The 14,151-nt window shown below is 42.5% G+C and overlaps 1 protein-coding gene across 1 annotated transcript in view; it reads right to left on the bottom strand.

The window, feature by feature from the left end:
- Positions 1-938: 938 nt before the first annotated feature.
- Positions 939-14,151, bottom strand: part of FHDC1 (FH2 domain containing 1) — a 37,185-nt gene continuing 23,972 nt past the window's right edge. The window contains exons 7-12 of the mRNA XM_055700910.1: positions 13,689-13,759; positions 13,471-13,578; positions 12,503-12,573; positions 10,034-10,151; positions 7,799-7,963; positions 939-4,832 (exon numbers count right to left, since the gene is read on the bottom strand). Coding sequence (XP_055556885.1) covers positions 2,796-4,832; positions 7,799-7,963; positions 10,034-10,151; positions 12,503-12,573; positions 13,471-13,578; positions 13,689-13,759 — 2,570 coding nt within the window. The 3' untranslated portion in view covers positions 939-2,795. The remainder of the gene's footprint in view (positions 4,833-7,798; positions 7,964-10,033; positions 10,152-12,502; positions 12,574-13,470; positions 13,579-13,688; positions 13,760-14,151) is intronic.

Genomic DNA, 14,151 nt, shown 5'->3' with positions numbered 1-14,151 from the left:
AAAAAAAGCTATAAAGTTTGGAGACACACCTTTTGCTGGTGAAGGGCTTTCCCACGTTGGTTCCACTCGGCACCGGCAGGCAGCAGGTGCTTGCCGCTCCGCACAGACACTCACCAAACAAGAAAAGTCGGGGGCTAAAACAAGGTTGCAAATAGCAGCAATTCCAGTCCAAAAATCATTTCCATAGCAGAGGGGGGGAAGTGCTCCCCGAGGACAAGGAGGCTGGCTGGCTTTCACTTTTTTGTGCTGAATAGATGTTCTTTTGTACGCAGTGAAGAAGGAAAAATAATGGCAGAATGGGGCGAAATTGAAAAATTCGGAATTGCAGTGTAAAAGTCACCACCTGCTCCTGCAAAACAGGCTATTCTTTATTTCCAAAGCTGTGGGAGCTGTAAACCAGGATTTCTCAATAAAGTGTGCTAAGCTAAAAGGCATGAAGATAGCGACAGATCCAGACTTGTTAGTGCCATGAACGTTTGTCTTGGACACAACATACAACGTGTAGACAAAGCACTGCGTCTATCACCTAATGCCTTCCATGTCATACCCAAACCTGGGCAGAAAGTCCCACCTCAGAAATACTCAGAAACCAAAGTTAAAATGTACGTTTCAGTATAAAAACAAACCTAGCATTTTAAACGCCAGGATTTCTGCTTTAACGACTTTCCTTTTGGGACCTTCCCACCATCACCAACACCCAGACTCCAGTTGCTTGAGATCTCCAGGACCAAAGCCAAGAGTGTAACAGGAAGGAGAAAGTACAAACTCCATACCCAGTAAACGGGAACTTTATTAAGCTACTGAGTTACTCCGAAATGTATAAATGTTCCATTAAATACATTCAGTTTTCTTTTACACAGATTTATAGAAATTTATTTACATTTTCCAAACACATTTAAATTATTTTTCAAGCTTGCTACCAATAAAATTTTTTTGGGTTTTGTTGTTTTTTTTTTTTGTTAAAGGAAAAAAGTCAATCATCTGCTCTTGCAGATGTGCATACATACACACAGATACAAACAAGGGGGATGATTCTGTATCTAACCCACAAGGGAGGCTGTATCCAAAAAGCTTATAGGGTTTCAATCAAAAACTTACCCTTGCCGAAAAGTGGGCTATACAAATTCTCCCTGTGGGACAGACTCAAACAAGAGGCCCTGTGCAATACTTTACAGTGTTTGGGTATGATGTCTGCACCAAGATTTGCTGGTGCAGGGCAAGAGCTAAAGGCCTCTTGCCAAATTCAAAACACAAAGTGTCCCTGATACTAGCCCATGAGAAGCATGTGAGCAATTAAATGGGGCTCATTCTCATTGAATTACGCTCTCCCAGCACTGAGGGATAGAGCAGACAAACAGATCTACCGCTAGTAAGTCAATGCCACTTGTCCAAAGAGATTTTCCTTTTATTTTTTTATTTTATTCTTAAATGAGGCTTCATTCATAAGTGAATAAGAAGGCAACTTTTTAAACGAGACGCTTAGGAGAACAGTGATCAGTTTCCCCACCTACAGACACTGCCCTTGGGAAGATGTACAGCATGCTGAACAAGTTTTCCCTCGTTCTCTGTACCTTAGTCTGACAGGAGTTAAAATTTGTATCTGCAGGAAAAGAGGTGTTTTTCTTTTGTAAAAAGCTTATCAAATACTAGTTTAACTCATCTTTTAGAGTCTTTAAACATTAAAAACCACGTTTGAAGCAACCAAGGAAGTCTAAAAAACATTGTCATGCGTAAGCTGTGTGTTTCATGCTAAATATTCGTGTTGACAAGGAGAGGGAGAGGAGGCGGCGGTGGCAGGGAAACTAATGGCTCAATCAGAGCCATTGCAACATTCAAGTAATTTGGTAGTAGATAAACCAGTGGAAACATGGAATGGTAATGAAAGTGCTCGGCACTACATCGCAGCCTTCAAGAGTTGAACTGCAAACATCCTTGATATGTATCATAAATATATGGCACTTCTGTATGGCCAAAAGCTGGTAAGTTTGCTTGTGACTGAAACAAGTCAGTAGTCATCATCCCAATGGTTACAGATGGCCATTCCAACAGGCACAGCCTCCAGCTGTGCTACTCGATGCAGCACCAGCCGTATCTACGTATGCATGCAAGACAATGCTGCCACATTCTTGGAGAACGAGCCTCCTGCCCAGCAGAAAGCCTTCTCCAGACACACATATACATTCATAAAACATGCTAGAAATTCTTCAGTGAGGTTAAAGACAGCCACAAACGGCAAACCTCTCGTTTTGCTGTTTCTTGGCCAGCCGTTCCCAGTCTGTCCAATTGCCAGCAATGGACTTCAGAACAGGCAAAAAGAGCTCCTGAATCCAAGGAATCGAAAGCAACGGAAAGCACAATCACCTAAGGTCATTTTCAGTACTGTTCCACAGGATTCACTTTGACATCAAATAAGGAACCGACCAGCACAAAGGCTGTCTTAGGAAGAATCTTACTGTCTCGGGAAGAATCTTATGTACACAAAAACTGGCCTTTATCCATGTTTTCTGTCACGTGTTTCATCTTGTAGTTTAACTTTTTGGCTTTTGGTGACCTTCTGTATGACAAATACACAAGACTTGCTGTTACGCTCACATTCCATCACAGTAGCTTCAAATACATTCAAATTCACAAAAAAGGATTTAGACCAGAACTTGCCCTTTTCCAACGGTGTGCCGTACTTTAACTAGCACATGATGCTGCTTATCGGCAATGTTACTGTTTTGAGGAGTTTCATGACACAGACATCCAGTGCTTGAAGAAGCGTTCACATTCCAAGAGTCAAAAACCCCTCCCCCTTACTTCAGTAATGGCTTCAGTATTTTACCAAACGTGGTCCGGTTTGCATCTTTCAGTTTGAGAGAGGCCTTCTCCGCTGTTCCCTGCTCCTTCGGTGCAGCTGTGCTGACAGCTTCTCCCTGCAGGATGCTTCTCCCAACCACTCTGGCACTACTTGCTCTCTTTAAGGTACTCACACTGTTCTCCTTTGGACTCAGATCGTCAGAGGTTGCCACGGGCTTTGCTTTAGGCAGCCTCTGGGACATAGACCTTGTGATGGTTGGAGGTTTGGATGAGCAGGATAGATCTACTTTTGCACGCTTTGAAGAAGAAGCCACTGTATTCCTCGCAAAGTTTGGGACAGCGGATGGTGTTTTGGGAACAGTGACTGTGGCAACCTTGGTGTCATCTGTAGGGGTCTGGGGTTTTACACTGGAGCGACACATCTTCATTTCATCTGTCTTTGATTTGACATTACTCCTAACAGGTTTAGAGCTTGGCTTCTTGAGAGAGACTCTGTCCCTCTCAAAATGAGCACTGCTCGAGGTGACAGTGCCCCTTTGTAACTTTGGCTCTTCTACCGACATGCTATGCCTGTAAGGACTTCTTGGCAGCGTGTCTGTTGTGCCTCTGACAGAGCTGCGATGAGACAGCCGGCTTTCCACCGTGCTGGCTTCACGAAGCGCTGGCTTGGCTTCTGGCTTTTTCATGCTGCTCGGTGCTCTGTTTGACCGAGAAATAGGCACCACTTTCCTCATACTTTCATTCTCAGAGGCATTCAAAGTTCTTACAGGTCTGGAAGGAGCTGTATGGCTAGGGCGAGTGCCGCTGGATTTCGTGGAGCTTGGAGACCTATCTTTTAGAGAGTTTCTCTTTGGTCCTGCTGGGTCTTTATTTTTTACAGGCTTTTCTTTAGGAAGGGTGGGCTTGCTATTGGCATCATCCTTACTGTTTGCAGAAGTGTGAAGAGACAGATCCTTGGCTGAAGCAGAATTCAGGTTTGAGAAGAACGTTCTAGCACTGTACTGAGCACTATTCCCAGAAAAGCATGCTTTACCAGCCTCGCTTCTTACTTCATTGCCTGCTGACTTAAAATCATTTCCCTCTTCAGAGTCCAACGTCAAAGAACAGTCAGTCGTCGTATCCGACACGTAGAACATCGGCCCGTCTTCCCTACTTCCCGAAACACTTGTATCCATAGACACAGGGCTGCTACTGCTGGGTTCTGAAGCTTCACTCTTGCAACCCACTGCCTTGGCTTTATGGTCGTTGGCCTCTCTGGAACTTCTGCAAGCTGGAGGCAGGTCATCATCGCCAGTGCTAAGGGAATGAAAGCTTATATCATCTAGAGTCTCCAAGTCTGGTCCACCAGCATCCTCTAAATATATCAAAGGTGCATCCTCTGCAGGCTTTGCTCCTTGAATATCAAACTTACGTAATCCTTTAACAAGTTCACGCTCCTCAATTGCAAGGGCCAGAGCATTTATATCTGTGGACTCCTCGCAGGACACGTTGGAAGTGTGCATGTTGTAGTCGGTGCTTCTCTGCAAGTAATGGGCACCAGGACTGGCTGAGCCACTGAAGTGACTGACTTGAGCTGGAGGCATCTGCAGGAGGCCACCACCTTCTACTTTGGTTTCAGACTGTTGGTGTATGTGCAAGGTATTTAAGTTGAGATCTCTCGTTTCTTTGGATTCAGTCCACGCTACGTTTGGTCTTGCTTGTCGGGCGTTTGCACGGGGAAGGCTGTTAAACTTGTTTGGATCCTCATCTTTGGAGATTTCCAGGAAACTCTGCAACTCTCTGTCTGCAGTTATCCCCAAAGAAAGTCGAGAGCGTCTAGAATTGGGGTTTCTGTACAAAGGGCTTTGAGGTCTCTGCTGCAAGAAGGGAAGGAATTCTTCAAGTCCCTTTTTGGCCAGCATCTCCACGTCATTTTCACTGCTGCTCCGCCCAAAGCTCCCAAGCTCTCCAGCTGCCCAGGATCGACGCTTTTCCTCCAGCTCCTTCCGCCTTTGCAGACTATGAAGTTCCTGGATCTCTCGTTCCCTATTTTCCTGATGAGGAAAAGCATAAATACATGCCTCAGAGGACAGTGTCCTATGCACAAAAACCAGTCACACTCCTTTATCTTTCCCTTTATTTCCTCCCTTCAAAATTAGCTCCTACTGCTACCACTCTCTGCGCCACCCCCCCCCCCCCCCCCAATACATACACACAAGAAATCACCATGGCAACCCCCGCTTGCAACCATTAACCCTATGGAGAGCAGGTCCCTGCACAGCTAATGCTGGCAACACATCAGTCTGGTCAGCGTAAGAAAAAAATGCACAAGTCCCTGCAGAGACCAAGAATGTGACATATCAAAGCCAAGCAGGTGTCAAGTCCGGCCAAAGAGTTCCGGCTGTTAAGATGGAGAGCTTCGAGTCCCCACCGAGTTTAAAGCTGGCCGTTTTAATCAGGTGAGTAAATGTCTACCTGATCATTACACTCATATTTTAAGACGCACTTCTCTGATGAGCACACACCCTATGTGTTCCTTCCATCCTCCCTTCTAACAACTGCAATGGCTCCTCAGCCATTGTTCTTCAGTTTCTACAGGGTTCTACTTACCTGGGACTGAAAATTTTGTGAAAAGACAACGCTTAATTGCATATGAAAGAAAACAGACGAGTTAAGAGAATGCCTCTTGATCATTACTTAGACATCAGCTGACACCACTCAAGGACCATTAATCAATGCCTCATTCCAGTTTTGGATCTTGCATTCACCCTTGGCTTCAAAAACTGGCAACTATTTGCACAGAAGTTGCCCAGGGCAAGCTGGAGATTTTGGCAGCTAGGCTGAGGAGTTTTTCTTCAGGAAGCCATAGAAGAGGTAGCTTGCTTGAAAGACAACACAGTAACACCTCGTTACTAAAATCATTAGCAGTGGATTACTGTGAATACCATTTTAACTGTCACCTGCAGGCTTCCGATTTAATCTAGCTGAACCTCTGGTTGAACTTTCCAGGTTATTTTCTGAAATGGAAAACCTGGTCTTCTAGAGCCAGTATGGCTGTGGCAAGAGAAAGAAGGGGGAGGCTAGTCTTGACAGAGGATTAAAAATTTACATAATTTCCCAGCATATTGTTAAATCTGTTTGGAGCAGTAACACATTGTTTTAAAAAAAACACACCTATATTTGTCTGAAGCACTGTCTAGTTTGATCTTCCCATTGTTGTGACAACAGAAGAGCTGCACAGCTAGAAAAAGTTGCCTGAAAGCTTTCAGTAAACAAAAGCTGAATGCTGAAGCTCTTTTTGATGAATGGGTTAATCTACACCTCTTAAAGAGCATTTGAGACTACGCTGAGCTCTGAAAGATAAAATGCATTAGACCTAAGAAACCTGAACAGCTAAGAAAGGAAAAAGAAAAAAACACTTGCATTTCAGGAAAAACTTCTGTGGCAGGGAGTTTTCTTTCACAGGTATGGAATTACAGAATGAATTCTTGCCAAATGCAAAAGCTCAACTTTAAATATCCCATTGTAAATAGAAATTGTTTAAAATAGTTGCAGGTATTATTATCATATTCTGTATTAGACACAGAACATTTTAACCTCACCCAAAATATATTTCAAGATATTTTATTCAAATGAAAAAAATCTATTTTAAGCACACGTACACATGTTAAAAAAATTGCAAAAAATATTTAAACATTTAAAGTATGTGCACATGGCCACTGTGGTATGAGTTATCTTTTCAGACTGTTAGCTGTGCTGTCCACACATCACGTTCATTTGTCAAAACTGTATCTTTATTCCGAATTGTTCTGCTAATTTCATAGGAACAGAGGTTCATCCCCACAAAACAGCCAGTAACCGGATCTTCTCAACATTTGCAAGTAAGAGACTAATTTGTCATTTTTAGAGTGTAACTACTTACTAGAGAGAGAGGAGGGAAGATCCCCATTGGGCTTCCAAGTAATAGCTGTCCCAACCTGCACTTGTAATGTGTGACTATGAATTAAATTCCCAGTCCCAAACATATATGAACAAAAATATGCATGAAATCACCTCTCACTAAAACGTCTGGAATAGTTACCACCATCTGGTTTTATATATTTGTATAATGTTGGTAAAGGTTAGGTAAGTGACTGGTGCAACAGGCATGTTAGCTGAACATCTCCTCAGCCTGCTACAAATCAAGTGTTCTCTCTTTTCTGGTCTAAAGCTCTTATACAAAGCGCTGTCAAATGCAGATTGCATAAGGCAGAAAGATAAAGGTGTGGATCCATCAAATTCACGCTATTTTGTAACAACAGCCAGACTTTGCTAAACCCAAACTGTAACCAATGCTGACACCGCTCCTTCCTTTCAGCCTACTTCCCAAATTGTCTGCAACCAATTCAGGGTACTTGGCAAGCGAATGGTCACGCTGGGGATGAGGTACCTTGGTGCTGTAGGCCTGTTTCATTTTCTTGAGTTTTCACCACAAAAAAGCATTTGAAAGAACAAAGAATACACAGTTCTCACTTGGCAAAGCGTGTCTAGCCACGTGACGGAGGGCAGTGGAAGCCTGAGCCAGGGCTGATTCAGGCTGGTATGTCTGTATCACGGGCCACCACATCTCAGGGCCTTTCCAGTGACCCAACGTTACCAGTCCAAAGCGTGAACAGCGAGCGCCAGCCAGCAAGCCTGTGCTACCTGCCTCGCTGCTCAGCTTCCCAGCCACCCACCTGCTTGCCGAAAGAGGAGGAAGGAGCCCACCTAGGAGAGGCCAACAGACCACCCCGACACACCACCTCAGCGGTCCAGCCTGCCTGCAGAAGATGGGAAGCAGCGGGACTGCCACAGGGCTGGACAGAACGACCACTCCCCACCTGGCTTCTGGCAAGGAATGCCTAGAAGAGGGCAGTTTGCTGTAGCCATTTGAGCAAATACATCAAACCCCACAAGATATAAGTCCCTTAAGCAGAAAAAAACAATTCATGTGAGTCAATATCCATGTCAAACGTGTGACAATCTCATTCAGTGCTCCTACCTTAACAGCTTTGTTGAATCTTACGCAGAAGTCCCTAAATATCTGGAAACATTCATCCAACTTCATAGTTTCTTTATCTTCACAGAAAAAGTCAATGAGAGCATTTCCCTCCTTTTGTAATTCTCGCTTCTGGTGTTCAAGCTCCTTTAGATGTCTTACAGCAAACTGTAGCAAAAAAACAGATATGGCATGAACAAGGCAGAAAAATTAAATTGACAACAGGTCATGTATATATTAGGAACTAACGAAATGCATGTTCCAACCTAGGAGCTGTTACAGAGCCCAGGAAATTAACACTTTGAAGGAGAACTCCTACTAACAAAAGGAAACATGTAATTTCAGCAAAGTGAGTATGGAAGGTTATGGAAAATGGATCAATCAAAACGTAAATTCTAGTGACTAGGATACAAACGAGGCAAAATGTCAAAAGCCCTTGAACTTTGATTTTTAGATGAGTAAAATTAAAGACTGTACTAGGACACTGACAGACCACCTGGGAGCCCCTTGAAAGCTTCATGTGCCTTATTCTCCCTGCAACTTTCAACTAAGCATAAACAGATTAATTCCTCCTCCCTACTTTTCCCCAAAACCCACATGGATAAATTCATATATGTATGTCACAGGATTAACTCCTTCCTAAGTTGACCCTAGACCACAATAAAAAAAGGTTTTCATGTCAGAAAGGTAAGGAACTGCTAGAAATATGTATATTTTAAGACATTCAGAAAACGTCACCATAAAGTAGCACTTTGAATCATAAGTATAGAGCTATGTAGGCAGGGTTTGAGTAGATTAGTGCAAAAAGATTCAAGAGGAAGAGAAAAAGGTTATGGTAAGACCTTGAGCAGCAGAATTGCTTAAAACACTTTCAGCAATTGCCCCTCTGCCTCTCCTATCTGCATCACCAGGCATTCACTCCCATCCTTACACAGTCCCAGATCTGAGACAACATGTGGCTTAAAGTAACCTGGGAAAAAAGTTAATTTTACTTGTTAGCCTTAAAAAAAACTCCAACATAAAAAAACACACCCAATAAAAAGATGAATTGAAGATGAACTGGACAATTGATAAAAGCATACATAGAAAATGAGCTCCTCCCACATATTTCAGTAATTTATTCACAAGGATGAGATAATCAAAGCTAACTTTTAAATCAGCTTGGTTATCAACTGTAATTTAGAAACAAAAACCGGAAGTGTTTATGCAAGGTATGCATTTGTAAAATGATTTTTTCCAACATTTCTTTTGGAATGTGGCCTAAACAAGGTTGTAGTGTTACATAAAACCAGCTATTAAATTAAAAAAAAAAAATCCCAAACATGTTAGAACATAACATTAAAGAGTCTGGGTGCTATGGCTAAAAGCCAACAATTCAGAGTGAATGAGGACAGGTATTTCAATCTTATCCCCCCACCCCCTCCTTCATCAACTTCTCATCTCCTGAAAAACTACGGGACTATTAACTACATTTGCAAGTTGAAAATCAGGGTGGGTTAAGTTCCAGATCAACACCTGCTCTCTCCTACTTTTAATAATTATCTGTAGCGTGAAAAAGAAAAAATCCTTTAATTGAAGTGTAATATGTATTTCTCCAGGCACCACCATGTACTCAGAAAACACCAAGAACTCTGCTCCAAAGTTAAGTGTACAAATTCAGGTAAATATACATTCAGGTCTATAAAGTCAGTGCAATACTAAAAAAGAAAAGGAGAACCCACCCAGAAGTAATGGTGTGGCTCAGAATAATATGCTCTGTGCTAAGAGTAAATTAGTAGAGAAAGCAGTCCCTTCCAGCTTCTAAAAACATCTCTTCAGTTACCCAGCCATCAGGATTCTACGCATCGCACAGCCTCAGCTGGAACTGATGTGCTCCAGTATAACATGACACGCAGACAGTATAGTTTAGACAGCTGCGCCGTACAAAACCAGTGACCAGTCCAAACTGTCTTATATTTTAACTGCTGATCTTCATCAGTCATTTCACAGGCATTAAACATGCTTGCCTAACAAGCCTTGGGCAACGTACGCTCAGTATCCCTCCCTGTAAAAACACAGTCCTTCCAACACTCTCACTCGACAAACAGCATACAGTTGGAACACCTTTGTACCACTGACAGGGTAGACATATTAAAACAATGCTCCTGTTTATTAATGTGTCCACACAAATTACATTCAGTGGAGGAACGCTCCTGTATTCAGGCAATAGTAACACGTTAACATGGACATCCTACAAACCTGGAGAAAGCTTTCCATTTGGTGAAAGAGTTTCGGGTCTCGCCGAATGCTTTCTTTAACAGATCTTGCCTTGAAAGACAGCGAGTGGAGCTCTGCTTCTATATTATCAATGGACAACCTAAAAACAGCATATACAGAGAATGTTCATCCAGGGGGAGGGAGCTGCCCACAGCTTAGCCGCAATATGCTTCAAAAATGGATGTTTAACATAAGGTGCAACCTGGCTATCAAACAAGACCTGCCTGTTTGGGAAATCGTTCCAGAGTAGACACGCAAAGTTAGGAGAGAGATAAGCACATTTCTTCTTATTTGCAACCTGAAAAGGTTCCCATGGGGTGTAGCTTCACGATTAACTCCACCAGTCCTACCCAGCCTTACTACCAGAAAGGGTAATGCCACCCTGCCTCTGACGAGATGTTCTTTTTCTCTCCCTGGCGCCTGTGCTAGCACTCATTTTCTAGATGGCCAGCCGTATCTGTGCACTGAAAATAACCCGGGAAAAGGAAAAAACAATTTGCTTCCAGATGGATCATTTGCTTGGTCCAGCTGATTACATGACAGTTCAAGTGCAGGAGCTGGCACAAAAAGGTGGGTCACAAGAGACTGTCAGCCAAGACTACCCATTTTGGCAGTAGGATTTAGCATCATGAAACTGCACATTACGTTCTTCTAAGCAGTCACAGCGATGTAGCCTGCATGGTCTTAATTAACACAGCAGTTAAAACATTTCATCCTTCTACCACATACCAGCAGCAGAGCTGCTCCTGTGGAGAAGCAACTCAGAAATTGAAGATGACAGGAAAGAGCTCTGATCTGATGTAAGCTAAGCTTTATCCTGGGAGACCCATGTTCCATACAACGGGAGCTCCCACCCAAATCTCTCAGTCACTGTGAGGGTAAATGCTTCTGAATCTACGGTGTTCCCTTCACAAGAGAACTGAGCTTTGCCTAGGAATTGAAGCGCTACAGTTTCCAAAAGGATAAAACTAACAACTGTACACATGTTTCTAACTCAGGTACTTTTAACTAGCAGCACGACTTTAAAGCAGTAAAGCTGAAGAACTTGTGGCAGACTGACTGAAGTGCACATGGCAGTGGATGGTGACAGCATGCATAAGTCTGTCAGTGCACAGACAGATGAGTATCATGTGTGCTGTTTTTTCTCTGCTTACTTCATCTGCAAAGGTTAGTTCCCTGTTTTGGGCAGATCATGGCTACTTTTGCAAATAAGAAAAGCAGTCGAAGATATAGGCTATATTTTTCTGCCTGTGAAGGAAGAAAAGGGTGGCCTACAAGTAAAGGCGGCAAGACAATAAAAATAAAGAACATAATGGTCGTTGCTTTAACATGCTCTAACTGGGAGGATTTATGAGCAATTTGTACATGACAGTTGTGTCTAATAAAGATCTTCCTCATGCCTAATGGTATGACATCTATTTCATTTTGTTTCATTTTCCTGTACAAAGTGCATTCCCTGAGTAGATTTCAGCACAAATTACAACAGAAGATTTTCAGCATTAACAAATGTGATCAAAGAACAAGGTGGCTAGAAAAAAATATCACCAGATTTGGGATTCTGCCTGTTCCTCTGCTGTTTGCCAGAGGGCTTGGATGCCAAGGGAAGATACATTCCCCAGCAGGCCACACGGCAGACTGCCAAAAAGGTGTGTGGGTTGGATGGCAGAGAGCCACACAGGTGGTCCCTCAAAAATTTTCTGCTTAACTTCACGGCCACTCCTTTCCTCAGAAGATTTCAGAGTCCTTTACAGACATTACTTAACCCTGCATCAGGTCTAAGAGACTGGATCCATTTTCTAGCTGGGAAAAGAATGCAAATAGATGGCTCAAGAGCAAGTAAGCAGCAAAACTGGGAACAGAACTCCAGCACTGCTATCTTCTAGTTTTGGGGTTTAGATCATACTGTCTCACAAAACCAAGTACAGTTATTAAGGTATGAACTGGGTTCAGTTTAAAATCATGCAGCTGAAGACTTTTAAGATGAAAACAATACAGACCCAAACCCTTCAGATTTTCCATCCAAGACAGAAATGGAGAAGCAAACGAAGTATCAAAAAGCATCTAACAGAAGCCAGGGCCCGTACCTGTACCTGGTACCAGATTTGGAAAAGTATTGTAGCCTGCTCAGAGACAGATGAAAAATGGTTTAAGGAAAAACAGTAACATGCTTTTAGTTAATCCCTTAAGTGTCACATACATGCACATGTATTTGATAGAGATGAAACTACCAAAAACCTACAGAGATCATGTCATAAAAACCCTCATACCTGAAGGCACATTGCAGGCATACTTCTGCTAGCAAATGGAAATGAAGCCCTCAAAGCTATAGTAAACATTTGTAAAGATCTCAGGTTTTGTGCCAAGACTTCTCTGAACAAGCCTCATTGCTTCACAAATAAGATAATTCCAAGTCACATTCTAGCTTAAGTGCTTGGTGTTCTTTTGACTTACCTGGCAGCATCATGAACATCCCTAATTTTTTCTGAAAAGTTGAGAAGAGCAGCATCTTTCTTTTGGGCTTCCTGAAACAAATAGAACGAAACCAAAACACACAAAATCCATTAACATTCCACCACCAAGCCAAAGACCCTAAGTCCAGCAGTTCTAAAGCCTCTGGGAGGGCACCTGGAGGTTTCTCTCCTGCACTGTTTTTCTTCCCATTCAATTCTAACAAAATTGAGCAAAGGAGACCCCTTAACGAAAGGCAGGGATCAGAACTGGAAACTTTAAACAACAGCTTCCATTTTGCAGGGCACAATAATAGCTGCTTTTGCCAGCGAACGCAAGCCACATGCATTAAAAGGGAATGTCAGGGACAGAACAATTTACTGATGTCCATTGTTGGAGCAGATACGACGTTTCCTGCGCACACATCACTTAATACCCTATTGTTAGCTGCCTGGAAATCTGTTAAGCCAGTTTGTACACAGATAACCAAAGTCACATATAAAAGCATTTAAATTCTCTCCCTTCTAAAATCAAGAAGTTTGAAAGGAAGGAAAAATAACTTGAAAAAAGTCTGCAGCAGTTTTAAAAATACATGTCAGTCACTGAGAGAGGAAAAAACCCTTGACGTTTCTCAAAAGATTCAACAGGAAGACTGAAAGAATATATTTCAAAATAAGCTACTTCCACAGTGTAAGAATTCAGGACAATAGCAGAAAAGCTACAATGAGGAAGTTACACAAAGGCAAGCTTTTACATGACATAAAAAACTTAAGTTTTCCAAGGGTTTCTGGATAGGATGATCAGACATAGGCAAACTGATGAATGTTGTGGCAGGAGAAGAAGGGTGAAGATTAGGATTAATGCAGTAAAAAAGCTCTTTTTCCTGAGGCACATGGCCGCTTCTATTGTCTATCATCTTTGGCTCTACATTCATAGCAGTTGCTTATACCAGAAAAATAGTTTTTCTATACCAGAGCAACAAAATGCAGCAGACTCATTCCAGGTTTGTTTGCTTTTGTGTCCGCCAGCTTGAGCAGTGACGACAGCTTAAATCCAACAGCATTGCCAGCATAACCTCCCTAAAAAGAAACGAGCAAACAGCTGAGGCATGACATCAACGGTCTGCAATACTAACAAGGAAGTTTGGAAGTTTGGTCAACCAGCCATCTCCGTTTTGGCTGTCACTTACCGCATTCATAATATTCCCAGCCTGGAGGACCAAGTGCAATATGGAATGCAGTTCCTCACAAGTCATTAACTCTGCAAGGAACAAGAAAACTGCTGTCTAACGATTGTTTATTTAGAAATATACACAATCAGCTACCAAACCTCTCTTCATCTCAAGTTTTAAAGGCGAAAATTTTTATTTTAACAGGAAACCTCAACAAACTGTAAAGGTCGTGTGGAAAAAAATGGTACTATATAACTCAAATTCACAAGCACAGCTGACAAACCTCAAGTATGGTTCAGACTTCAGCTTAGCAAGTGTAGTATTTCCAAGGCAACCCCCAGCAGTTAACAAAACATTTGAGGCCTAATCCTGCAATGTGCAAAGTGTCTCATGCAAGCAGTTAAGTATCCTCACCACCTACTAATTCCAGTGTGAGGTAAGTGTTCCGCACCCTGCAGGATCCATATGCCATCTGTCAGGG

This window comes from Falco cherrug, chromosome 1 (assembly GCF_023634085.1).
Source record: "Falco cherrug isolate bFalChe1 chromosome 1, bFalChe1.pri, whole genome shotgun sequence".
Taxonomy (NCBI): domain Eukaryota; kingdom Metazoa; phylum Chordata; class Aves; order Falconiformes; family Falconidae; genus Falco; species Falco cherrug.
The sequence above is the reverse complement of the archived record's forward strand: the minus strand, read 5'-3'. Positions and strand labels throughout refer to the sequence as shown.